We start from the raw sequence: 24661 nt of genomic DNA on the forward strand, positions 1-24661 counted from the left end.
ACAGATAGTGGGTTTCATCTTGAGGACGAGGGACTGGGTTAATAGCTGAGGAGCGGGGGGGGGGGGAGCTCTACAGTAACGTACAGTGCAGCAGACACAAAGTGCAGAGAAGCTCCTGGGAGACATAAGCAGCTTTCAGACCCTGCACTGTGATTTCTAACTTTAAACATCTTCTGTGCCACTGTATCGCTCCTACTACAGAATTCCTCTCTCTCCCTCACACTTCAGTTCCTCCAGGATTCTCCTCCTCACGTTTTCAAGCACGTAATAAGACGGGGCTGGGGACTTACCTTCCATTGCATACTTCATGTCCTGAGCAAACAGCGTCCACATGACCTCTGCTGATACCTTCCCGACACTCAGCTCTTGAGGGAACCTGGACAGACAGGGATGTAAATAATACAATGCAGAATATCCCAGAGTATCACGACTGAATCAATGGGTTAAGATTAATTCAAACTGTCTTTATTGTTGAGCTATTTTAACAGAATAAAGAATAAGTAATAACAACTACTAACTGGTTGAGCACGGGAGTGTAGGAGTTCCTGTCCTCTTCTATGATGGAGACGATGAGCATGATGAGCTTGGGCCAGAAGTCCAAGTTCTTGACACTGGGACCCTGCTCCTCCAGAGGGACGTCCTCCTTGTTCTAGAGAAGCAAAGAGACACAGTCAGTCTCTAAACGAAGGCACAGTTCAATACAATGGACAGTAAACAATCAGAAGAAGACATTTATAGTAGTTATTTACCCCTTGTAGAGATCTGAAACGTTTCTACATGCTACTCACCGTGTCTGCAGGTTGATACTGTCTGTTGTACAGCTCGTGGCAGTTATTGAAGATGTAGTCGAACGTGGAGTTGAGACAGGCCTTGACACAGTCCCTCACCACCTGGCTGGCTCTGGGCGGAGACTGCAGCTCCTGGACCTGAACACAAGATGGAAGGAGCGACACCGACGAGATGAAGACAGAGTTATCTCCCACACAAAAAAGAAAGATAGAGCGGATGAAGCACAAACCTTCATCCTGAAGAAGGTGATGCTGGTTAGAAGATCCACGGTGGATTTTAAGTCCTGCAGGCGATCCTTGTTGCTGGCAGGGAAGTGGTTCTACAGAGGAAAAATGTATTTTGATATAATCCACCAATAAAGACATAAAGTGCGTATCAACGAGGACAGGGTAGAGAAATTCACAATCAGGGCACAGACTGCAAATTGTCCATGAGAGTTCATACTTCACAGCAGAGGCATCAGGAAATACTGAGCATTATAAGTATGTGGCACAAAATGTAGTAGTGTAATGTAGTGTTTCTTTTGTGTTTGTCCTAAACTCACGACAACACACAATGAGGGAACATTCTACAATACATTCTTTGAGAAATCTTACCCTGTAGGTCGAGAGGTCAATGCGCAGTGAGTTGTGCAACTGGTCCAAGAGCTTGACAAAGCGTTCTTTCTGCGTGGGGAAGAAAAGAAAAGAATCGTAAAGAGAGATAGAAACAAAACGCAAGGAGAAGCTGTGTGTGTCTGTGTGTAGGTGTGTGTTTTAGTTATACAAACCCCAAAATTGGAGGCAGCGAAGCGGTCGGAGGCGGACACATTGGTGGAGGCGGTGGTGTGGGCGTAGAAAGCATTGATATTGGCCAGCAGGGTGCTCATCACGGCAGGAACCCCGGGACACATGTACTTGGATGACAGACAGGCAAAGTGACTGTAAAGAGAAGCACAGACAAAGCCTGGTTACGACCCGGGAGCTCGATTCCCTCCAGTTACACCAGCTCACACTTCTCTCTGTCTTGAAGAGGAGGTTCTGTCTGCTCAGACTGGGTCTCTCGAGGGACTTGTTTTAACCCGATGATCTCTATTAGGAACAGTCATTTCATCTGCCCATCAATCAGCCGGCCTGTTTAGACTGAGGGACGGCCCATTGGAGTGAGTGATGGGCCCAGCTAACAGACATCTGACATTTCATGGAGACAAATCCATCCTCAGCCCATTCATAATTGACTTTCCTTCGTTTGGAGGCCAACAGGGACCGACAGCCGCGCCGAGGAAGACAAAGGGTGCGGAGGTAGTGCGAGGACCGAGGGGAGATGAAGAGGTGACACAGACATGGACAGACAGAGAGAAAGAGAGAGAGAGAGATTGAGACAGTTTGTCTTTCGCTGTGATGTCTCACACTCACGTCATGGCTTGGTAGATGGACTCGATCCCGTAGCGCATGGCGAACTCGTCCACCACCTCCTGAGCCACGTCGTCAAAGTAGATCTTCCAGGAATCGTCTCCGCGAGGGTCGGGGATCTTCACCTGCCCTTGGCCGAGCATGTCATTTGAATGGTGGAACAGGTTCTGCAGGGGACAGACAAGTGGTGTGAAAGCTGGAGCAGGAGAGACATTTAATTGTTTTGACTTATTCCTCTTTACACCAAAATGAACGGGTATGGGTCAACCTTTTTGTTATTTTTGATTCCTGTTCAGAAAACACAGGAAAATCTCTCAACTTAGTGTCTTGCCAGTTTTGCATCTTGCATGATACTCTGAAAAAATTCCCAAAATTAGAAGAAACTACAAATAAAACATTCAAAAAGTTCAATGTGTGCCATATGACGCCGCACCAGAAAAAGTGTAATATTAGAATTTAAACCTCAAAATAAAGAAGAAGAAGAAATAAGCGCGTGCTGATGTTACTGGGTTTCATGACCAGTTGAAGAAAGGCTTTAAAATAACTATTGCTCTATTTAAGATTAAAAGTATGTCAGTTTCCCAAATATTGTTGGCATCTTAAAAAACATTTTATATTATTGTATCCTGTTACTTCACTGTCCTATCTCCATATGATAAACCTGCTTTACATCCACAGTGTATGTGTGTTATATTCAGAGTAACACATCTAATGACTTCTGCAGATCCACACACTGTACCTCATGCAAACAGGTGTACTGCACATGGTACGGAGCCACTTTCTCCTCTCCCTTAATCTCCACGTTGATCTGCAGGCGAATGGCTCCCGACACCGCCGACTTGTCCGTCCTCTTCTCTGAAATCACACACAAACACATTCAGCTGAACGCACACTAACACACTTGCGTATCTTCTTCGAGTCATAACGCAGATGCAAACCCTGCGGCACACGGAACCAGGTCTGTTAACACAACACTAATTACAGACCATTAAGATAGCAGTTCTATTGAAGGGGGATCTGTTTCTACACGCTGATGGCATACAAGTCCTGATCGGGAGGGAGACAATGGCGGGGGGGGGACGTATGGATTCGTGCCTGATCGTCCAGGACACTTGAGCTCTTGCTCGTCTGGAGGTGGAGTGCTCGGCGGCTCACCCCTGCTATTTGCCCTGACAGGCACATCATTAGGGGTAATTTGTACATGTCGGCAGAGCGGTCGATTTCCGACTGGAGTGCTGCTACTTGATAATCACACATCAGGAGGACAAAGCGGGGAGAGAGAGGAGAGACAGGAGAGAGAGGAGGGAGGGAGGGTGCTTTGGAGAAGACGCTGATCAGAGTCGAGAAAACGTTTGAAATGCACAGAGCGTATTACATGACTGATAATAAATATTGATTTAATTTCTAATTCCTAATGGGTCCAACCTACAGGAATGTTCTGTTAAACGTGAGATCGAGGATGATTAAATCGAGCACTTTATATTTTTTCCCCCACAACAGCAGATTTATAGGCGCATTCAAATTCAGTGTAATGTTGTTCCAGTGGAAGATTTATTATTGTCACGGTTCATTTCTGCACTTTAATCAAGCAGAAACAAAGAGATGCTTCGTCATTAAGAACATTTAACATGGATGTGGAAATAAATAGTTCATTTAAATGATGTTTGCTGATAAAGCAGCAACTTGTAAATGCATTTAGGCCCCTTTCAAATTAAAATATATCTTCTTCCACGAGGGACCAGAACCGGGGAAGTATAAATATTTCGGAGATGTCTTCCCAGAGAACAACTTTCATAAATTGTAAACAGGTTGATTTAGAATTTCATAGAATGGGATTACATGGGAAAAGCCAGTATTGTCATGCAGACCAACATCGGCCTCGAGGCTGCTCCTGTACAATGTATAAGAATGAAAAATGATATGTTGCTGCAGGCAAAGGAAACGTGGGTAATGAGGTGCAAACAAACCATTGACTGGACTTAAAAGTGATCTGCACACAGAAATATACACCCTGAGAATGTTCATCTCATAAGAAGTAGTTCTAATCCTCGAAAAGCTTCCTTAATGGGGCCTTCACATTTTAAGGCTTATGACTTCTACGTCATCTTTATAGAGAGCTGGACAGAGTACTGACCCAGGTTGTACCAGACATCCATTTCTCCGCTCAGCGTTCGAACTTCAATAATACTCTGGCCGAGGAAATCATCAGATTCCCTCTTGAGACGCTGCTTCACTCTGGACTTGATGTCGTCATCCTCGTCCCACACGCGCACTTTGATTCGGTCTGACGAGTTGTGGCACTCACTAAAGAAGAGGGAAATGGAAAAGAAACATTAAATAAACAAACATTAATACAGAAAAACTTTTATACACTTCAATTGAGTCACTTACAAGTGGTACTTCTCCTCCCAGACAGGATTGAGGTTTCCATAAATGGTCTTGGTTCTTTTCTTGGTCTTTCCCACCTGAACTGTGACGTACGGATCGCTGGATCCCGTCTTGTCCTTCGCCTGAAGCCCTTGTGCACAAACAACTACACAAAGACACACACACAGCAAACATGAACAGAAGAATTCCAAGTTTAATGCTTAGGTGCCGACCGTCTTTGTTGAGCCGATCCACTTTTTTGTGACTTTGAATCTGGCACTAACCTGTGATGGTGATCTTGGCCGACCACTTGGAGGTCCCGTCCAGAACGCTCTGCTTGATGGTCTTCATCTGCTGTGCGTGGATGGCTTTACTGATAACAAACACTTCCCTGATGAGTTCGAAGATCTCCGGCTTGTTCCTCTCCCGGATCTTCATCCTGTCCTTCATGGCCATGATGATATTCTGAGTCTTGTCCTCAGCTCCGTGCTTAGAGCTCTTCTCCGCGGCACCTGCACATCAGAGAAGAAAAATACGTTGTTTGACGTCTGTGAACTTCACGTAGGAGCGTTTCCCCGTGTTTTGGGCTTCACTCACGCTGCAGACAGTCGGCATTCAGCAGCTCTTGGCACTTCTCGTGGCATTTGACACCGCACTCGGAGCAACGCATGCCTTGGCGTGCGATCCCCCACAACAACCCCTCACACTCATAGCAGTACGTCGGGGTGGTGGCAGTCCACACTTCAAATTTATGTGGGGTCGTGCAAGATATGGGGTAGATGAGCGCCTGCAGTGTCTTCTTGTACACATGGGTTTTCTATAGAATGGAGAACATGTATTTTAATGCACGGTACACAAAACAACACTACAAATATGATCTTGTGGCGATATCATCAATATTTCTGTTGAAAACTCACCAGCTCCTCGTCCTTGATCGAGGAGCGTGCAGCCATAGAGGATGTGATTCCCGCCTTCCTGGCTTGGACGAGCGACTGAGCCACAAGTGGCAAAGGAAAGTTTACTTAATATTAGCGTTGAACATAAACACACACAACCCACAACCAAGCACACCCCCAAAAATAATATATCACTAAAACCAAAGGGGTGAGTATGGTTAAAAAGGTGAGTGGGGAGGTTGTAAGGGTGGTGAGTAGGGTTACTACACAAACAGAAACAGGTATTATATTATATAAATATATACATACATGTGTATATGTATATATCAATAATTATGCACATTTTCCCTGTTGGTGAATTGGTACCAGATGATCAGAAAACACATGAGTAATATTAGTTTTCCCAACTAGTATCAATAATAGCAGTAAGAAGTAATAAATTATGTAATTGTTTATAATCTGAAGCAAAAGCAGCATTTGTCACAAATTGGCTGGTTAGTAATGTTTTCAACCAATTTATGATTTCCATGGCACAGCAAGTAAGAGGAGAAACAAACCAAAACAGTGGGGGGGTGGGGAGGATTAGGTGATTGGGTGTTTTACTGATAATATCAAGTAGAGAGAAAAGGCTACCCATGACCAAGGGGATGCATGCACACGTTTTAATTTGTGTTAAACGAGAAGGTCTGAGATCAATACATGCTGCAAGACATTCAGGTTTGAGGCAGCTGCTGGTTTTATTAGTCCTACTTGATATTTTGTGTTTTAGTAAAAAAAAAGGGAGTGGCAGCTGGGTTTCTATCAACTTACCATAGCCTGACCAAGGAGAGTGAATGCATTCAAGAGAGTTGTGGGGAATAGTATCAGGGTTTAAGAGAGGAGGGGAGAGAAAAATTAACAGTCTGGTTTCATATCTGTCTCGATAACAATCTCATCCCACATGAAGCTCAGAGGTCAAATAGTAACCGTTGAGTTCCGCAGGTGGTCTCACGAGCAGAAAGACACAAACTCACAAAGAAAGTACAGAACAAACAGGGTGATATATGACGTATGAGTGCGAGAGAGAGAGATGTGTACTGACCACATCGCTGACCAAGGGGATGGGCTTCTTTTTACGCAGGTCTGGCATGCTGTCGATTCCATACAGACCAGGACCACCACTGTGCACAGAAGATAAAAAGTGTGAATAGATAAATAACGGCCTCAGTGCACAAAATGATCACAGCAAGAAAATAAAATGAAAAAGGGTAACTATAAATAACTTACCCCGGTTTGACCCAGGCCTGTCTCGGATTGGATTCTTCATCTCGAACCTGGAAGATATTGAATATATGAATCCAGGCTGGGAGCTTAAATGGACTCACACACAGGAGTATTGTTATGAGACGAAAACAACAAGATAGTGGAAAGTTCAATTTGGTTTAGTTTCACCTCTCTGATGTCACAGAACATGCAATGTAAAAAAACAAACAAGTGGTTACGCTTTTAAAACACCGGCCCAAAAAACATTGACAACGTTTATTTGTGTGCAGATACAAAACGACAGATAAAGTTGTGGTTCACAGGTTGACAAGTTAATTTAGAAGTAAATAAAAGCAAGAATTTCACAAAACTAACCCTAACCCCTATTTCAATGAATGTTACTTATCTCTCCTGTAGTATTTGCATGCTGTACATTAGGATTTGACCGTGCGCTCAAGCGTTTTCAAATATTTCTAGATGATTTTCATTACACAGAGACGAGCAAAAATAAATAATGGGGTAAACAATAACCACAAATATCAGACAGCAATGGAAATCAACAGAAATAAAGAACAGTGGCTTAAATGTGGAGCCAATGTCGGATGAGTGACCTGATAATCTTCTCTCCAACACTCTGCAAAGTGAAAAAACAAATTCACAGAAGTATTAGGATTTTGTGTGGAGAAGCTGCAGGTTAGAACATTTGCAAGACAGTGATTTCAAGTGAGAGAAACATAATCAATTTATTTCTGTTAAAAATATAATCATTTTGATGGTTAAATTATTTAAAGATGTACAGAAAAGTGGCAAACTAAAGAAAAACCAAGAGACAGTAATTAGTAAGGTGTTTCTTCCAATAATTAGTCAACATTTTGGAGTTTTTATATTGCTGTTACTGGACTTGCAAGTAATTTAAACCTGGAGAAAATATCCTTAGAAAAATACCTGGGATGAACTCATCTTGTGATTGGGATCCCTGAGACCCTTGAGACCCTTGAGAGCCCTGGGAACAATGGGAGCCATGGGAGCAATGGGAGCCATGCGACCCTTGGGACCCCTGAGCAGATTTGGACAGTCTATGACGGGTTTGCCTCTTTTCTCTCAGAATGCGCTGGAACTTTGCGATACGCTCTCTGTGACCGGCATCAGTCGGTCTGGCTTCATTGACCTCGTCAGGAACAAGGTTTTCTTTGATTGGACTCAACCGCACCTCATCTGTTACGGGCACTGGATCCGGTGGATTCTCCTCTTGCCTCGGTGGAGAAGGGTCTGGTGTCAGTTCGAGGTTGGACTGTTCCCCATCTGTTGGACATTCTCCTACTCCCTGTGACATTTCTACTGAGTGTGACGGAGTAGTGGTGCAGGGAGAGTGGCTCACCACTTGAGGGGAAGCTTGAAGATTTAATGACAGGTTCTCAGGTGTCTCCCCACAATCTACGTAGACTGAAGCCTCACTTTCCTCCTTTGGAGTGACAAATTGTTCCTGATTCTCTGATAGACTAATGTCTCCTTCTGTATCGTTTTGCTTCTTCTTGGGTTCAGTGACTTGTCTGATAGGGGACAGGGATGCCTCCAACCCACAGCTCTCTGTCCCTTCTTCAGAGTTGGATCCTTCCAACTTTTTTAAAGCACCTTTCAAAGCTGACCTAAAAGTGAGCACAGCCTTGCTGAAAGTTGTTACATCCAAACCTACATTGGGAGTCTTGGCTAAACTCTCAGAATCTATTACAGAAGACGCCTGGGACGATGATTCTCCTCCATCAACCCTGGAGATGCTAGGATCTGTCCACTCCCTGTCCAAACTATCAGCAGACCCTAGATCAAGAGTGTGACCAGAAGACGGACAATCATCACAAGGTGAATGTGACTCCGGATAACCATCATCACAGTCTGTCAACAGAGCAGTGGAGCAGCTCAGGCTCCTGGAGGGTCCACTGTCCAGATCATTTGCACAGGCCTCCACGGTGTGGTAGCCTGAACTGTAGGAGTAGGGAAAGTTTGTAGCATAGCTGCAGCTCAGTTTTTCTTCCTCAGTTTGTAACCTTGGTGGTCTCCAGTCCACCGTACTAGAAGAGCTGGACGGAGAGTTGCAATGGAGTCCGAACAGCCATGAGAGATGCTCAGAACTGTTGTGTGAAGAATGACCTGGTGTGGAGCTCTGTGTTTCTTCTGTGGCACACGTGTCCCACACATGAGGACAATTATTCACATCTTCTCCGCTGTTGGCAGAGGAGCAGATGTCCTCCTCACTCCAGCCTCCTTCTGCACTTCTACTGTGCTGGATATCAGCAGAAGTCCATCTAGCATACTCTGTTTTTAGAAAATCTGCTTCTGGACAGTTGGAACTATGAAAAGATGACAACGTGCTGGTGCTTCGGTATTCATGGCCACCATGAAGCTCCAGGTAGCAGAGGTCAAGGTTTGTAGTCTCTAGCATGTTAAATTTCAAACTTTGATCCTGGTTCAGTTGGTCTGTTTGCTGGTCTGGCTGACGGAGAGTGTTTCCATCAACGTGCCATCGTTTAAATGTTCTCTGAGAAGGTATACATGTTAAATCTTTGTGGTCCAACACTGGACTAGTGTCTCTACAGTACAGAGACGTTATAGCATTCTGTCTACCCAGGCTTCCGCGCCTGATACGGGGTGTTTCGGACACATGACTCGGATGAGCGGCAGCTGAAGCCCCAGAGTACATCTCACCTATCTCACTGAGCACTGCATCCACACAACAAGATACTTCATCCACTGAGCCTCGCACAGATGTGAGATACAGCCTCAGGTCAGAAATCTCCTCCTGGATCTTGTTGATGCCTTTTAGCTCTTTCATGATATGTTCCACTATGTTTCCAGAGTCTTGTTCTGATTTCTCCTCCTCCTCCACATTCTCCTCTTTACTCTTGGTTCTATCCGTGAGCCTGGATATAGCATTGTCCAAAATCCCAATGCCATCCTGGCAATCAGAGATGGTGTTGCCAGCTTGGCAGCAGGTAGTGTCAACCAATGACTTGACATGCTGGGACCTATCCTCTGCCCCCTGCAGGAACTTCTGGGTCGTTCTGTAAAGGCTTTGCCCAATTTTTGGGCTCTGTGATCCCTTCCTCTGCAGATCTCGCCTCTTTGGCGAGGCTGGAGGTTGCTCTGATTCGTAGGTTTCATCATGACCACTGAGGTGTCCTCTGGGGAACATCCCTGAGGAGTGGCACTCGTGATTAGTTGTTCCCACACATGGACAAACCAGTGCCTCAGTGACTCCGCCTTAGAGTGGTGTGCGAAGAAGTAAGGATCTTAAACTGAAAAACAACTGAGTGCTGACACGATGACTGAGTTAAGCAACCTGCATTATTTGACAACAAAGCAGTGGAAACTCTTTATATTTCAGAATTTAATTCAAAACAATATCAAATAAATATTCTTGTTAAACTTATTAAACTATTTCATGACCAGAACACTAGAAAGCGCAAGGAGTGAAGAATTGAAACTTCTGACACTGTTATTACACGGTAGTGGTCAGCTGTCAACAAACTATGACCATGCAAAGTTAGGTTAATACACTTTAACTACATGTAAATTTGAGGTTAGCGTGTGAGAGCGAGAGACAGTACTTGTCTGTAAAGTTAGGACACGTGATGGATATTATTGTCTTTATTGACCTCCACTGAGTGGCAACTTGAAGAACGAGCACCATGCAGCTGCTTAGAGCTCTGTAATTAGGACGCTTTGGAAAGACAGCACTGTAATTACATGACAGGTCAATTCTCTCCTCTGAGACTCTGTCACTCGTTCAGACGCCTGCCAGCTGCACAGCTTGATAGCTCTGACCCCTTTGCCTACAGCCTGTGTACTTAAATGTTCTGTCTTATATGTTTACACCGGGGATCAGAGAGAAAACTGCATTTCGATCTACGTCCTGAATTGACAATAAAGTTGACTTTGACTTTCACAGGATTTACTGAGTGGCCAGAACGCAACATAAATCTGTCTCTTCTGCTCAGTCCATTTCATCAGAGTCAACACCGACGGAGATCAGTGTTGTCATATTCGTCAACAGAGAATAACCATGTGAGGTGACAAATGTTTCTTGAACTTGAATTCAAGTAAAGCCTCAGACAAACCCACGAATCCTTGCAGCACAGTTTCATGCTTTTAAAGTGTCTGGCCCAAGAGGAATGTTTATCTCAGGTGAATTTTATCCCTGAATTTCTTTAATAAGGTATTTCATGAGCCATCATAGTACCATTACCTGCAATGTGCCTTCATTATAGTTTTGGGACGAGAATTTCCCTTTTCCATTGGGTAAGTTATTCTGAAGAGTGAATAGTTGAGAACTACATGTCACTCCCACTGCACTGAAAGTATTCAATATGCATTTTAGCCCTGCAGGACTGTACCAGCCTGATAAGAGAAGGAAGGAAGAAAAGCCTCCGAGAATATAATGTTTGTATCACTACTCTGAATTAAACATTTATATATTATGAAATTATGATTTTCTATTAAAATATAAGTCTAAGTTTTCTGTCATTTGTGATGAATTATTAAATCCTCTTGCATTTGCTGTACAACACGTTAAATACTAAATAACGTTCAGCTCATATATACTTCTGAGGGCCATGATCCACTGTGTGTGTGCACTATAATAGTCAGTGATTTATTAGGGAATTATCTAGGATAAAATAAAAGGATGATGGGGCTCGTTAGGGGTCAAATCCCACTCATAGCAACAGAATGCAGCGATCTCTTTTCTCTCTTTACTAAATGGTTTGTGGCCTGGAGGAAAAATTATTTTAAAATTATCACTTGATTTCTAGCATTACCTTAAATTCCGATCCACAGAAACAAGCTGAAGCTCAGTATGTTTTTTCTCAAAGATCTTTTGTAAATACATTGAGCAAATGCAGTTTTCATGTATAACGTGTATTAATATGCATTACTGACTCAGTCCACACAAACTTGAACTAAATGCATATAGATATGTATTAAAATAAAAACCTCACCTTACCTTATATGGTTATAATCCTGATAATTATAATAAAGAACAACCTGTAGATATCCTCTCTCAATAATCGGTAAAATCCACATTAACGAGCCATAAGAGGGACTTATCCCAGTTGTATCATTGAACGTTTTTCTTTGCCTCAATCAATCCTGCAGAACTTGCAGGACACAGGAAACAGCCGAATCCTTAATTTCTACCAGCAGAACGTCAGGCGCGACAGTGGCAAACAACAACCTCGCAGCGGTTCCCCCTCAGTTAAGTAGCCATCTGTACATCCCCTCCCACCCTCACGCTTTCTCTACTCGCTCTCCCTCCGTCCTCTGGCAATGTATTCCAGCACAAGGGTAATCTGAGGCTGTACGACTGCCAGCACTCAATCTCACTTAGTCTTTACCGTTTCCACATCTGCCTGCTGCCGCGATTACCAATATTTCTCCTTCAGTTCACAAAAGTCTGAGTTTGAAGCTCAGTGATATGATTTGCCGATTTGTGCCACTGCCAAATATTCTCGAGGAAATTGTAAACATGTCACACGTCTGCTTTCTTTATGAGTTTTAGTTTCACGTTCGTTCTTATTATTATTCTGGTTGCTGTGACACCGCTTGACAGCTTAACAACCAATTCTAACTCATTACAGTCTTCTCAGCATTTTGCTTTGTGTCCTAAGTGTTTCCCTAAGTCCTGTAATAAATGGCAGTTAGACAGCTTTCATCTCGCTCTCCATTTACACTCGTGTGTCTTCAGTCAAGCGTCACTTACAGCACATGTTCGTCTCGACCAGTCCACGGAAGCAATCATTGTAATGGAGCCAAGCGACCAGGCTATCAGAGGCTACTCATTTACTGCCACACCATGAAAAGATTAATGCAGGGGACGAACCAGTTAGCTGAGAGACGCTGATGTTTTCATTTTGAACGCTCTCCAGGGAGTTTAGAAGGATGCAGGATGCACAGGATAGATCAATTCTCCAGAAATGGAGAATGAATTTGAGAACATTGGATAAACTGACGCTAACAAACATCTAATTCCTTCTCATTCATAAAGGTAAGTGGCTCTTTGTCACCTAATAAATAAAATAAATAATAACTTAATCAGAAAATTATACAGAGGAGAAGAATGTGAAATAAACAAAGGATAAACATCTCTGAAATTGCCAGGTCTCCTCAACCATTAAATTATTTTCTCTCACTAGTTGTACAAAAACCACTTGCCAATTATTTAAGAAGAGAGAGAAAAGGCTAATAAGAAGATAAGATTAATGAATGAAGACTGAGACAGAGAAAGCAGATATTTAGAATCTAAAATGTACTGCAAAGGTGATATATAAAGAAATTGCACATCATCTCACATCATCATTCAATCAGCAAATGTTTGCTGGACCATTGTAACCAGTTATAACCAGTCAGCTATACACTTAAAATACCATATATCTGGGAAACATAAAGTGAAAGAACATCAAATTTTCTCACTCTCAAGTAGAAAATTATTTCTTGGGTGAGGATGGATGGATGAAACACTGAATCCTTAAAAGTTTCCCTATTACAGCTCAGAGGTCATAAAAATACAAAATGCAAATGAAAGAGACATTGCAATTAAATATGATTCTAATTCATTTTAGTGCATATTCCTAAACAACCAGAGAGATTCAACTAAACCAAATTAAAAGAATTGTAAGTGTTTGTCAGACATGTGTAGGTGTGGTGGGGAAAGGAAGAAGAAGAATGTAAGAACATATGTTATGTCAGACATTGGGGTCTAACACAGTAAACAGATCCTACCTCCCGGAGCTGAACCCTGACTTTATTGATGGCCTTCAACCAATGAACTCTAGACGGGGAAAACGGTAGCGGTGCTACGTCATCATGGAACCTAGACAACATGAATATAACAGTCAAGTGGCAGCATCTTCATTATAGTGAATACACAGGCAAGTTGAGTTCTGAAAGAGGGAAGTACCTCTGGAGTTTAGACGATACTCTCTCCACTGGGGTGCCATTTTTCAGGCTTCTTCCTGATTCCGGAGTCAGCCGGTGAATCTCCTGCTCGCCAGCCGGAGAGTGTCCATTGGTGGGAGCGTGTCCGTTAGTGCGTGGCTGTCCATTGGAGGAGGGGTGGAAGCCGGTGCTGTGGAAGGAATGGAAGGACTCCTCCAGTTCGGACCCTCCTGTGCTCTCCTGGCCACTGAGCTGGGAGCTGGTCTGGCTCAGGTTTCCTGATGACCCAAAACGACTACTTTCCACTGGACTACATTGGTGAGAGAGGGGTAAGGAAAATATTCAATATTAAGAAAATTCTACACGTATATATTTAAATCTTTTTCCCTTCCCTCTAGCAAAAGCTAGATAAGAGGGGATTGTTACATACAATTTATGTTAAAAACAGAAAGTTTGAACTTTTCATACTGCTGAAGAGGTCAATATAAAATGTAAGATATTTGGGACATAACAAACCCAACTTATCTAATAAAAGATTTACAAACAAACAAAGTAAATGTCTACTTTTATCAATATCCTCTCTAAGGATTCATTGGTATGGTATACGATAATAAAAAAATGTAATTCCAATTTTAAATTGATAGACAACACAAATAAGAATTTCAGTGTCAAACAAAATGTACTGTACTTGTATTGTCATGATGCTCATTCTTTTATTTAATATATAAACTAAAAATGAAAACTTAACACGCTGTTGACACGTTTGAATTTGTCAAAATACTTAAACCAATCAGTCTTTTTTAGAGCAGTAAATCTAATCATGCCTTAAATGCAGTAATTCATTACATTACACTTTTTTTTTAATTGTCCATGTACAAATATGCACATTTTGTTTGGGAATTCTGTTTCAAAATCACAAATGAAGTTATGGGAGATGCTAGACATGAAATAACACATACCAACGAATAAACACTTACAAACACACAGACAAATATGTAAGATCAAGCTGAAACTGATATGAAACTGGTGAGGATGGATTGCAGAGCTGGACAGGGAATACACTTTTTCCAAAATGTCAATGCATCACAAATGGTGAGGGATAAAACCATTCATCATGCTTTTACTAGCCTTTTTGCATTCAACAGATCCTTCTTGAACTGGTTGTCCAGCTGCATTCCAGAGGTAGGACCTGCAGAGGGGGTTGTTTCTACAAGCCTGTCCTTCTCCTTGGGGGTCAGGGATGCTGAAGGATCTACTTCAGGAGTGGAGATGCAGATCTGGGGGTTTGCTACGTCATCGTTGGAACCTACCAACTTAGCTTTTTGGGCATCAGAGGGTGCAACCTTTTGTACAGTGGGCGTTTGACCACTTGTTGCTGTGTTGATAGTTTTGGGTTGAGATGTTACAACTGGAACAGCTTGTGGCTTGGGTGGCTCTGCCTGCCAGGGAAAACTTATTTTGGTCCCAAATAATGAGGTGCTGGGTGGCTCTTGTTTACCAGCAACAGGCTTTTCCTCTTGGAACAAACTGCCGGAAAGGTTTTTAAATCCTGAAAACAGACCACTCCCTGCTTCTGTTGGAGCCCCTGATGGAGCACCTGTTGACATTGCAGGTGAAAATAAGGATCCAAGTGACTTCCCTGCGTCACTTTGAGATGATATAAACCCAAACAGAGACTTGGCCTGGGGTGCCTCTGTTTTATTGGGCAACTGAGTAGGTTGAGGCGTTATATCTCCTTGTTGGGTATTCGGTGGGGCAGATTTTTCCCTTTCGTTCCTCTCAGGGTCTCCTTTAATGATCATGGGCTTCTCATGTATCACCTCTCCATCAACAGGTGCCATTTCTTTTGTGGTGTTATCCATCTGACTGGTGAGGTCACATGTACTGCTTATTAAAGCACTTGAAACAGCAGCGGTTTCTGGACAAGATGCCTCAGATGCCACAACACTACTATTTGTTGGGCTGCCAGATTTAACTTGATCCTTTTCTGGTAAAGTTGAGTCCACTGCTTTAATTGTATCAGTTTCAATAGTAGATGGAACTTTTTGTGTGACACTTTCATTCTTAATCTGTTGTTGTGGAGTAGTGCTAGATGTTGACTTGGGATCAGCTGGCATTGGTTCAGAGGGCGTGGGTGGTTGTGCCATACCACCAAATAAAGATCCCCCTATGCCCCCAAGAATTGAGGCTCCAGCCTGTGCTCCTGCAGTTTGAGCAGTGACTCCTCCAAACATTCCTCCAAGTAAAGAACTGCCTGCCTGTGCTGTTGCTGCAGATCCACCAAACATGCCACCTAATAAAGATCCGCCAGTCTGAGGGCCTGCAGACTTGGCAGAGGATCCTACTCCAAACATCCCACCTAATACTGAGCCTCCGGTAGTAGGGGGGGTTGTTTGTGGACCAGACTGAGGAGCAGACCCTTTGAATAGACCTCCCAGTAATGATCCCCCTGTCTGTGGAGCTGTTGTCTGGGTGTTTGAACCTCCGAAAATACCCTCTAATATTGATGGTCCAGTCTGCCCAGTACCAGCTTGAGGTGTTGTTCCTCCTAGTCCAAAGAAGGAACTCTTGTTCTGTTGCTGATTACCTTCTGGAGCTGCAGTTGCTGGTTTGAACAGAGAGGACATAAAATCTGTAACTTTATCCGCTGATGAGTCACCAACTGATTTCTCTGGCTCTGGAAGCGTCTGTTGTCCCTGAACCACAGAACTTGCTGATTGAGTGGATGGTGGTTCCTCTTTTATTTTAGGTGGAATTGAATCTTGAGCTGATAGACCAATCACATCCTCTGGTCTCTCACCTTTTTGTGCTGGTGCACATATTTCAGAGTCTTTATGTTGAGTAGTTTCAGTGAGAGTAGTAAGCTTAATAGCATCCTGGCAAGTACCTTCTTCTGTGAGTTCGGTTTTGGAAAAGCTTGCCTCAAGACATGGGTCTGTACCATCAGGTTGCTGTTGTGTTTCTATCTGTTCTCTGCTTCTGGTAGTAGTATAAATTGCAGATGTTTCAGTAGTAGCTGAAGCAGTGTCATCAGTCAGCTTTGGTAGAGCAGTTACACTTGAAGTCGTATCAGCAAGAGCTGTGGTTAATATGTTCTTGTCATCACTAGATGTTGGTGTAGCTGTAGCAGTGGGTGTTGCTGATGGTGCCGATCCTCCAACAGCTGAAAGCAAACTTTTACCAGGTATGTCATTCGGAACAGAAGCTCCGGGTAAAACACCACCCAGAGGAGACATACCAGTCTGCACAGTGGTGGTTTGAGAAGATGAAGCCCCCAAAATACCTCCCAATATAGAGTTGCTATTTTGGGTTGTTGAATTTTGGGTGGTGGCCCTTCCAAAGAGTCCACTGAAGGACCCACTGTTCTGAGATGTTGCAGTTGAAGCTGCAGATCCTCCAAAAATCCCTCCCAACACAGACCCTGCTGTCTGGGATCCAACAGCTTGGGGAGCAGATCCGCCAAATAAGCCACCAAGTAGGGATGCTCCTGCCTGAGGTGCAGAGCCTCCAGTCTTACTGGGATCAACCTGAGGTGCAGATCCGCCAAATAATCCACCAAGTAGGGACGTTCCTGCCTGAGGAGCAGAGCCTCCAGTTTTACTGGGGTCAATCTGAGGTGCAGATCCGCCAAATAAGCCACCAAGTAAAGATGTTCCTGCCTGAGGAGCAGAGGCTCCAGTCTTACTGGGGTCAACCTGAGGTGCAGATCCTCCAAATAAACCACTGAGTAACGATCCTCCAGTTTGAGAAGCGGGTGTTTGGGGTGTAGAGCCTCCAAACATTGCTCCAAGTAAAGAACTTCCAGTCTGTGGAGAGGGCTGAGGGGCTGAACCTCCAACTGAAGATAACAAACCTCTGGCTGGTGTATCCTTGGCTAAAGACCCTGGTGCAGTAGTTGGAGGACCTGTCTCTCGAGGACCAGGCTCAGTGCTGGGCCCAGAAAATATTGAAAGTATACTTTTTCCTGGACCATCAGACATGAATCCAGTTTGTAAGGATGGAGCTTGTGGGCCAGATTCACCCAACATAGACACCAGACCAGAGGCTGGTGGTTCTTTAAGGGGAGCAGGATCCTGGGTTGCACTTTCTGTGCTTGTTTCCTTTTGCACAATGACACTTTCTGAAGTTGGTTGCAGAGATGCAATATCAGTGTCTTTGATTGTAGTATCCAATGTGGAATCTGCAGTGCTCTCTGTGGATAGTGTAGCACTAGCATTGCTCTTTTCACTTGATATTTGACTGATAGTTTTTGACACTGGCACATGGCTACTGGAAGCAGATGACATTTGGGTAGAATGTTGTAGATTAACAGTGTTTGGCTTATTAGTACCAGTTACAATAGCAGATGATGATTTTGAATTTTGTACTCTTGTTGCTTCAGTTCCTGGTTTAGAAGACATGTTTGCACTTCCACCAGCTCCCGGTGTTTGAGGAGTACTGGGGCTGCCAAACATGGAGAACAAAGATGTTCTTGGACTCTCATTGGAGCTAGACAATCCACTCAACATTCCTCCAAGAACAGAAGTGGCTGACTGCCCTTGTGCTTGAGGTTGCACTTGTGGTTTGGATTGTGTCTGAGGTGCACCATGTTGAGTCTGTGATTGAGGTGCTCTTTGTTGAGATGGCGTTGTTGTTGGGTGATTCTGTGAAGGACTGGGTTCGTTAAACATTGAGAACAATCCCTTCATTGGGCTTTCAGTTGAACTTGTTGAACCAGATAAGATTCCTCCAAGAATAGATCCTGTCTGGGCTGTAGACTGTTGGGTGTTGGAACTACTGAACATGGAAAGGAATCCTGCAGATGGGGGCTCTTTTGGAGGAGCAGTTCCCTGTTGAGGTGCGGGAGGCTTGGTTTGAGGAGGCGTCTGCAGAGTACTTGATCCTCCAAACATTGTTAATAAACTTTGACCAAGTGATTCCTGTTGGGGAGGTTGTGGAGCTGCACTTGGAGGATGGGGTTGGGGCAAAGTATTAGATGCAGTCTGTGGAGGATTTGGTCCACTAAACATTGATAATATACTTTTACCAAGTGATTCTTCTTGTGGAGCTGTAGCTGATGCAGTTGTTTGAGGTGTGGGTCCAGCTGCTGTTGCTCCTGTCAGCATTTCTCCAATTGAAAACCCAAATAGCCCACTGGATGGTTTAGTTGCTGCTTCTTCTTTTGTCTTTTCTGAAGGAGGTATTGTAAGTGACTGGCTTGTAGCAGGGCCTGCGGAAGAATTGGGAGGAAATCCTTGGGAAATACTCTTGTTTGGAGGGTGAGTCTGTTGGCGAGAGGTTACACTTTGGTCCATAGTTCTTTGTCTCTGTATACCCTTAGGTTTAGCTGCTGATGCCAGTGAACTCTCAGTTACACTGGGTTTCATTTGCTGCTTTTGTGGTGTAGATGGTTCAGCACTGAACAAGCTGCTTATCGATCCAAATAGATTTGAAACTCCTGTATCTGGTAATGAAGCTGTGCTCCCAGTTTTGTTTTGCTGGTTGAGAGATGTCTGTGGATCTGGCTTGGGTTCCTCTATGCCTACTGCTGATTTCAGAAAGGTCATGAAGCAGGCCTGTGGCTGCTCAGATGGCTGCTCTACTGGGATGTCCACCGGTTTATCAGTTGCGAGTTGTCCGGGTTGTAACGGTTTAATAAAAGGTTCTTTTGATCCTAAAGGCATTGTGGCAGTGGCCGGTGATGGCGGCGGGGCTGCCTGTTGTGCCATGGTAGTCTGACGTGAAAGTCTAGGTTTCTGTGTAGTTGTATGAGATTGTGTTGATGGGGGAGTCACTTGAGCAGTAGTCGGTACTGTGGGTAAAATTCTTCCCTTTGTGGTACCTGACCTCTGAATTTCTTGTTTAACAGTTTCTTGCTGAGTCACAACAGGGGGAGATTCTTCCTTGATTATCTTTGACTTCAGACTTTGGAATCCTGATGATAGAATGTTCTTAGACTGTTTGTCAGTAGCTTGTTCACACGAGGGTATGCTGGTTTTGCTCGGATCCACTGGTGATGTTTTTCCTACAAAGTTGGATATGAGGGAAGAAATCTTCCTGACTTGACGGTTAGGTTGCTCTTCTCCTGGAGACACTCTTTTTCTCCATTCTTCCTCTGATACATCATCTGCATGCTTTACTCTAACCCCAGTGGATGAACGCCGCCGTTGGCTAGGTTGGTAACAGTTGTAAAGACGCTGCTGATTGGAATCCATCATAGGAGAAGAGTTCAAGGAAACAGCGACCTTCTGAGCTAGGAATTGCTTGGTTTCCTGGTTGTTCCAACAAGGACCAGCATAGTCTTTATTGCGACAAGAAAGATCAATAATATCTTTGTACTGGTCTTCAAAGACATTACTGGGCCGTCTCCGATCCATCCTGACCTTGTTTAAAATGTAAGATGTGAAATCTACTTCCTGTTGCCCTTCTGACAAAAAGGAATTTTCGAACATCTGAGAGAACTGCTCGAGATTTAGATTCATTATCTGATTTCCTTTTCGATAGGCAGCAGACAAATCTAAGGGGGCATTAAGGAGTTGAGAATCACAGTGATCCTGACCAGGTAGCCAAAGAAGCTCATCCTCATTGTAAAGCGGAATTTTAAAGCCACAGACTGAAACCATTTCATTGTGTAGCCACGCACTGGGAAAGCTTTCCTGTGTCTGTGTAGAGTCGCCTTCAGGACCACATGCATAGACATATTCACCTGCTGTATCTGTAAGTAAGGCATAAATGTACTCATGGTCTGTGTACACAAAGTAGCCACAGTCCCCATCATCTGCTGGCCACCACATCCCTTGCTCCAAAAGTGCGAGCCACTGCTGATACCATTCAGTGTCTTCAAGATAAAGGGAGTCTTCCACTTCTGTATTGACATTTGGGGGACGCTCTGAATCCATTGTTCTGTCCAAATTCAATGGATTCTGATGGATCCTGGCGTCAGAATGAAAGTTTGGTAAGACTGCGTTATCCATTCCATATTGCCAGTTTGCTGAGTAAGATAAACTTGGTGCAGTCTCCTCATAATAGCCTTCATGATATGAAACCCCATTCAAGCTGTAAGTGCTACCACCATTAAACTGGCATCTACCAAACTTCCCAGTGCTTTGTTGTTTCATGGTTAAGTTCAATGCACCCTCCTCATTAGGTGGATATTCCGCACTCTGCAAGTCACCATAACTGTTCCACAATTTCCTCTTGGGATAAGGATCAGCATTCCTGTGTTCATCATACTCATATGGTCCAACTTGCCCTTGGGGACAAACAAACCCTTGCCACTGGGAAGGGGAGTTAATTGGCTGATTGGTGTTTGGAGAGCTGCAGTGAAGAGAAGGGGCCTGTAATGGCACGCCTTCACAGTTTTGGCTATACCCTGAATCTTGTCCCTGAAGCTGATAATTAAGTGACTCATTCTGAAACTGCTGCCATAGAGCACTTTCACGGATCCATTGGTTTTCATCATAAGAAGTACTTACTCCATAAGGGGACAACTGGTCTTGATAAAAACTTTGACTTGTAGTTCCATATAAAGAGGGGGTGCTTCCACCAATATATGGCTGCATGTTCCTGTTTGAAGAACCCGTATTGCTTTGTAAAGGGGAATTAATATGTCCTGTACTAAAAGCCATTGGTTGACCTAACTGCAGTGAGCCATAATAATTTAACTGTGATAAATTACCTGTGCTAACTGATGAGTAAGATGCCCTACTCTGAAGAGATCTTGCATAAGTAGCTGATGTTCGCAAGTCTAAACTCTCAGTATCAACCGTGACAGGTGCACTTATCATAGCATGTCTGCTCTGCCCTGGATTGAGAGCCCTCGGAACATCTCTTTGACGGCAGTCTTTTCTAAAATTGCTTGTAGTATTTTCTAATAATCCTGAATGTACCTCTGGTTGTTGTTCTGTCATCTGACCTGATATTTCAACTTGTTTATGAGTTAAAGAGTCCTCGGTTACATTATTGCTGGATATTCTGGTTAAATGCCTTTGCTGGCCAGTTTGGGAAATCCTCTTTCCTTTCAAGGCATGCTCTTGTGAAGGTTGGTGTGTACAATCAGCGTGTCCCTGTGTTTGTGGCGTGGTCGTCATTGTTACTGTATGATTATCGACTTTTGGATGATACGATTGTGCATTTGACGTCTGGAAGGTTGTATCTGTGTTTTCAGATGATTTTGTCAACTTATTAAACAACCCTGAGAGCACCCCAGACTGACTTTCTCCAGACTCAGGCTGAGTCCGAGCAGGTTGTTGAACCACATTTTCTGAGGAGGATTTGAACAATCCAGACAGAAGTCCACTTGCTTGAGTGGGTTTTTGTGTTGTGGTGTTTTGTGGTTGGGTTTGACTGGAATTGGGGACATTCGTTGCCTTTGTTTGCTCATGGCTTGATATTCTTTGGGCGATTCCTTGCTGCTGATTTGTTGGCTGCTGTTTTGTATTTATGCTGTCTGCTGAAGCAAATTTAAAAAGACCAGATAAAAGACCACCTTGTTGGGATTGTGGCTGCTGGAGAGGAACAGTTTGTTGTTGAGTAAAACCTGGTTTACTAGTGTCCTGTTGGAACTCTTGCTGACGTGGCGTTCTCTGCCTGAGCTGAGGCCCTGGGTCTGAACCTGTGATTTGCTGCTGTTTGATTCCCTGTTGATTCTGTTCAAAGCTGTTGTATTGGCTCTGACCTGTTTGGCTGCCTGAAACATCATCAGATGATGCAAATTTCAGCAAACTAGACAACAGCCCCTTTTGCTGAGGTTGTGTTGGTTGAAATTCATTCTGGGTCTGCTGCTGACCACAGTATTCGCTGTGGGTGTTCCTCTGTTTCTCAGCTTCAGATTGCTGTATGTTGTGTGGTATATTTTCTGTTGAGGAAAACTTCAACAGCCCTGAGAGAAGCCCCCCCTTTGGAGGACCTGAAGAAGATTGTTGTGGGGGAGGGTGATGAGGAAGCTGGGATGGATTATTGCTCCTTGGGGGTTGATTGTTATGGGGAGCCTGCTGTGGCGAACTGCTAGACAGGTCACCGGTAGACCCGAATTTAAGTAGTCCAGATAACAGTCCTCCTTGTTTCGGTTGATTAGAGCCAACGTGAGAGACATCTTCAGCCGAGCCTCCTTTTATAAGACCTGTCAAGAAACTCCTGGATTCAGGCTGATTGGGAGGTTGATGCTGAATTCCATGACTAGCTGCTGTTGGTTTCTGATGTGATGTATCCTGAGATGTGACTCTGCTGTCCTGAGATTGTGGATTACCGGCCAGATTCTGGTCCACATTAGAAGAGACTGGGGTGGCGCTAAATATACTGGAAAACCATCCCTTCTCAGTGCTCTCCTGTGGAGCAGCAGGATTCCGGGTAGAGGTGCTGGAGGTTTTTAACGTTGGATCGTGATGCGATTGAGCAGGATTCTGTGTGTTCACGGAGGCACTAACATTCTCACTGGATGCAAACTTTAAGAACCCTGAGAGCACGTCTCCTTCTTCTTTGGGACGTTGCTGCGTGGAGACATTTTCTGAGGACAGGAAAGGCAGTGTAGGCTTGCTACTCGATGATGGTTCCTCTACTGGTGTTTGTTGACAGGGATTCTCTGTAGATCTAAATACTGGATACACTGCCACAGGTGGAGCCCCCTGAGGTGGAAAATGTCCAGCAGGTGCGATCAATGAACTTAAAGACTTTCTCAAAGGGCTAAAGAACCCAGTGTTGGCTGATTGTGTTTGGCTAGTTGACCTCGTTGGCCCAGGAGCCGTCACGTTTTCTTGTTTGTAAATCACTGGATTTTGTCTCCCATATAAATGTTCATCTTGATTCTGTCCCAAATATGATTGTGATGAACTTCTTAATTTCATACCTCCATCTACTGGCATAGCCTGCTTCCCTTGATGCACACCTTGATGAACACCTTGAGAATATGTAGTTTCTGATGTGTGGTTGTTTTCAGCTGAGTTTTCCTTTACTCCTGCTGAAAAAAGTTTTAAAGGATTCAATTTCCCCAGAACAGAGTTTTCTGGAGCACTTTGAGGTTTGGTTGCAAACTCTGCTACGTGTTCTTTTGAATTTATTTGAGTCTGATTCCATGTGGGAGCTTTTGTTTCTGTATCATGGCCATGTGTCTTGAAATCATGTGGTAGCTGAGAAGAAAGAGATCTGATGGATTTCTCAGGAGATGTTTCTACCGGAGATACAACAGCTACGGGAGCGGAACCATTTGATTTGGGAATAAAAGACAATAGTTTGGTAAATCCAAATTGTGAGGATTGTCCAGATGGCGCTTGTGGACTCGGGACAGGCTGCTTGGGGGCTCCTCCTACTCGGTCAGTGAGAGAACTGAATAATGAGCTCATGGCATTTTTTACCCCTGAGACGGCCTGATCAGAGGTATCCTGAGACTGGGGGGTTTCTGCTTTTGGATCCTTTGCTGAACTCACTGGTTCATCTCCAAAAGAATCTGTTCTGTTGCTACCCAGAGATGAGAGCCTGGATTTGTTTGATTTAGGGAGGGAACCGTACTTGCTTATTTCCTCCTCTTTTTCAGCAAGGTATTCAGAAACGGTCTCAACGAGACACTGGAGCTCATCCATAGGGTCCACATATTCATCACTTGGTTCCTCGACGGGCGAGAGCATTGCCTCTGGGGTCCATCCTCCAATTCTAGCTTTTCCAGGCTTCTTCTCCCGAAGACCCTGAGAATTTTCAGAGTGGCCATCATAGGAGAGAGAATACCTGTCTTTGTAACGTCTGGCAATTTCAGGGTGGTAGTCTTTTGCTTCAAAGGCGATGTCGTCAATATCCTCTTCTGCTTCCATAGCATAATGCATATCTTCAGAACCATCTAGATCAAAATGGAACCGCGACCTCCTTCTAGCATCTTCCTCTTTTTTGTATGCCACATAATTCTCTAAAGTGTGGTCCAGCTCATTTTTAGCCCACATCCTTGTCTTGTAGAGAAGCCCATTCTTGTATGGCCTGAGGCACGACGACATTCGCTCCTCCTCTTCCTGCATCTCTTTCACCTGCCTCATGAACAGCTCCCCTCTCTTCTCACGAAGCTGTGCGAGGTCAGAGGGACAAGTCTCT

The 24661-nt window shown here is 44.0% G+C and overlaps 1 protein-coding gene across 3 annotated transcripts in view; it reads right to left on the reverse strand.

Moving 5' to 3' along the window:
* LOC133974870 (protein unc-13 homolog B-like) overlaps positions 1–24661 on the reverse strand; it is a 50574-nt gene that overhangs the window by 7809 nt on the left and 18104 nt on the right. For all 3 annotated transcript variants that reach the window (XM_062412666.1, XM_062412665.1, XM_062412664.1), the window contains exons 9-25: positions 13635–13922; positions 13457–13547; positions 6710–6756; positions 6525–6603; positions 5465–5539; positions 5145–5364; positions 4832–5059; positions 4572–4713; positions 4315–4484; positions 2920–3035; positions 2184–2347; positions 1559–1709; positions 1386–1454; positions 1019–1108; positions 789–926; positions 519–649; positions 291–376 (exon numbers count right to left, since the gene is read on the reverse strand). In XM_062412666.1, coding sequence (XP_062268650.1) covers positions 291–376; positions 519–649; positions 789–926; positions 1019–1108; positions 1386–1454; positions 1559–1709; positions 2184–2347; positions 2920–3035; positions 4315–4484; positions 4572–4713; positions 4832–5059; positions 5145–5364; positions 5465–5539; positions 6525–6603; positions 6710–6756; positions 13457–13547; positions 13635–13922 — 2285 coding nt within the window. The remainder of the gene's footprint in view (positions 1–290; positions 377–518; positions 650–788; positions 927–1018; positions 1109–1385; positions 1455–1558; positions 1710–2183; positions 2348–2919; positions 3036–4314; positions 4485–4571; positions 4714–4831; positions 5060–5144; positions 5365–5464; positions 5540–6524; positions 6604–6709; positions 6757–13456; positions 13548–13634; positions 13923–24661) is intronic.

Source organism: Platichthys flesus, chromosome 19 (genome assembly GCF_949316205.1).
Source record: "Platichthys flesus chromosome 19, fPlaFle2.1, whole genome shotgun sequence".
Taxonomy (NCBI): Eukaryota; Metazoa; Chordata; class Actinopteri; order Pleuronectiformes; family Pleuronectidae; genus Platichthys; species Platichthys flesus.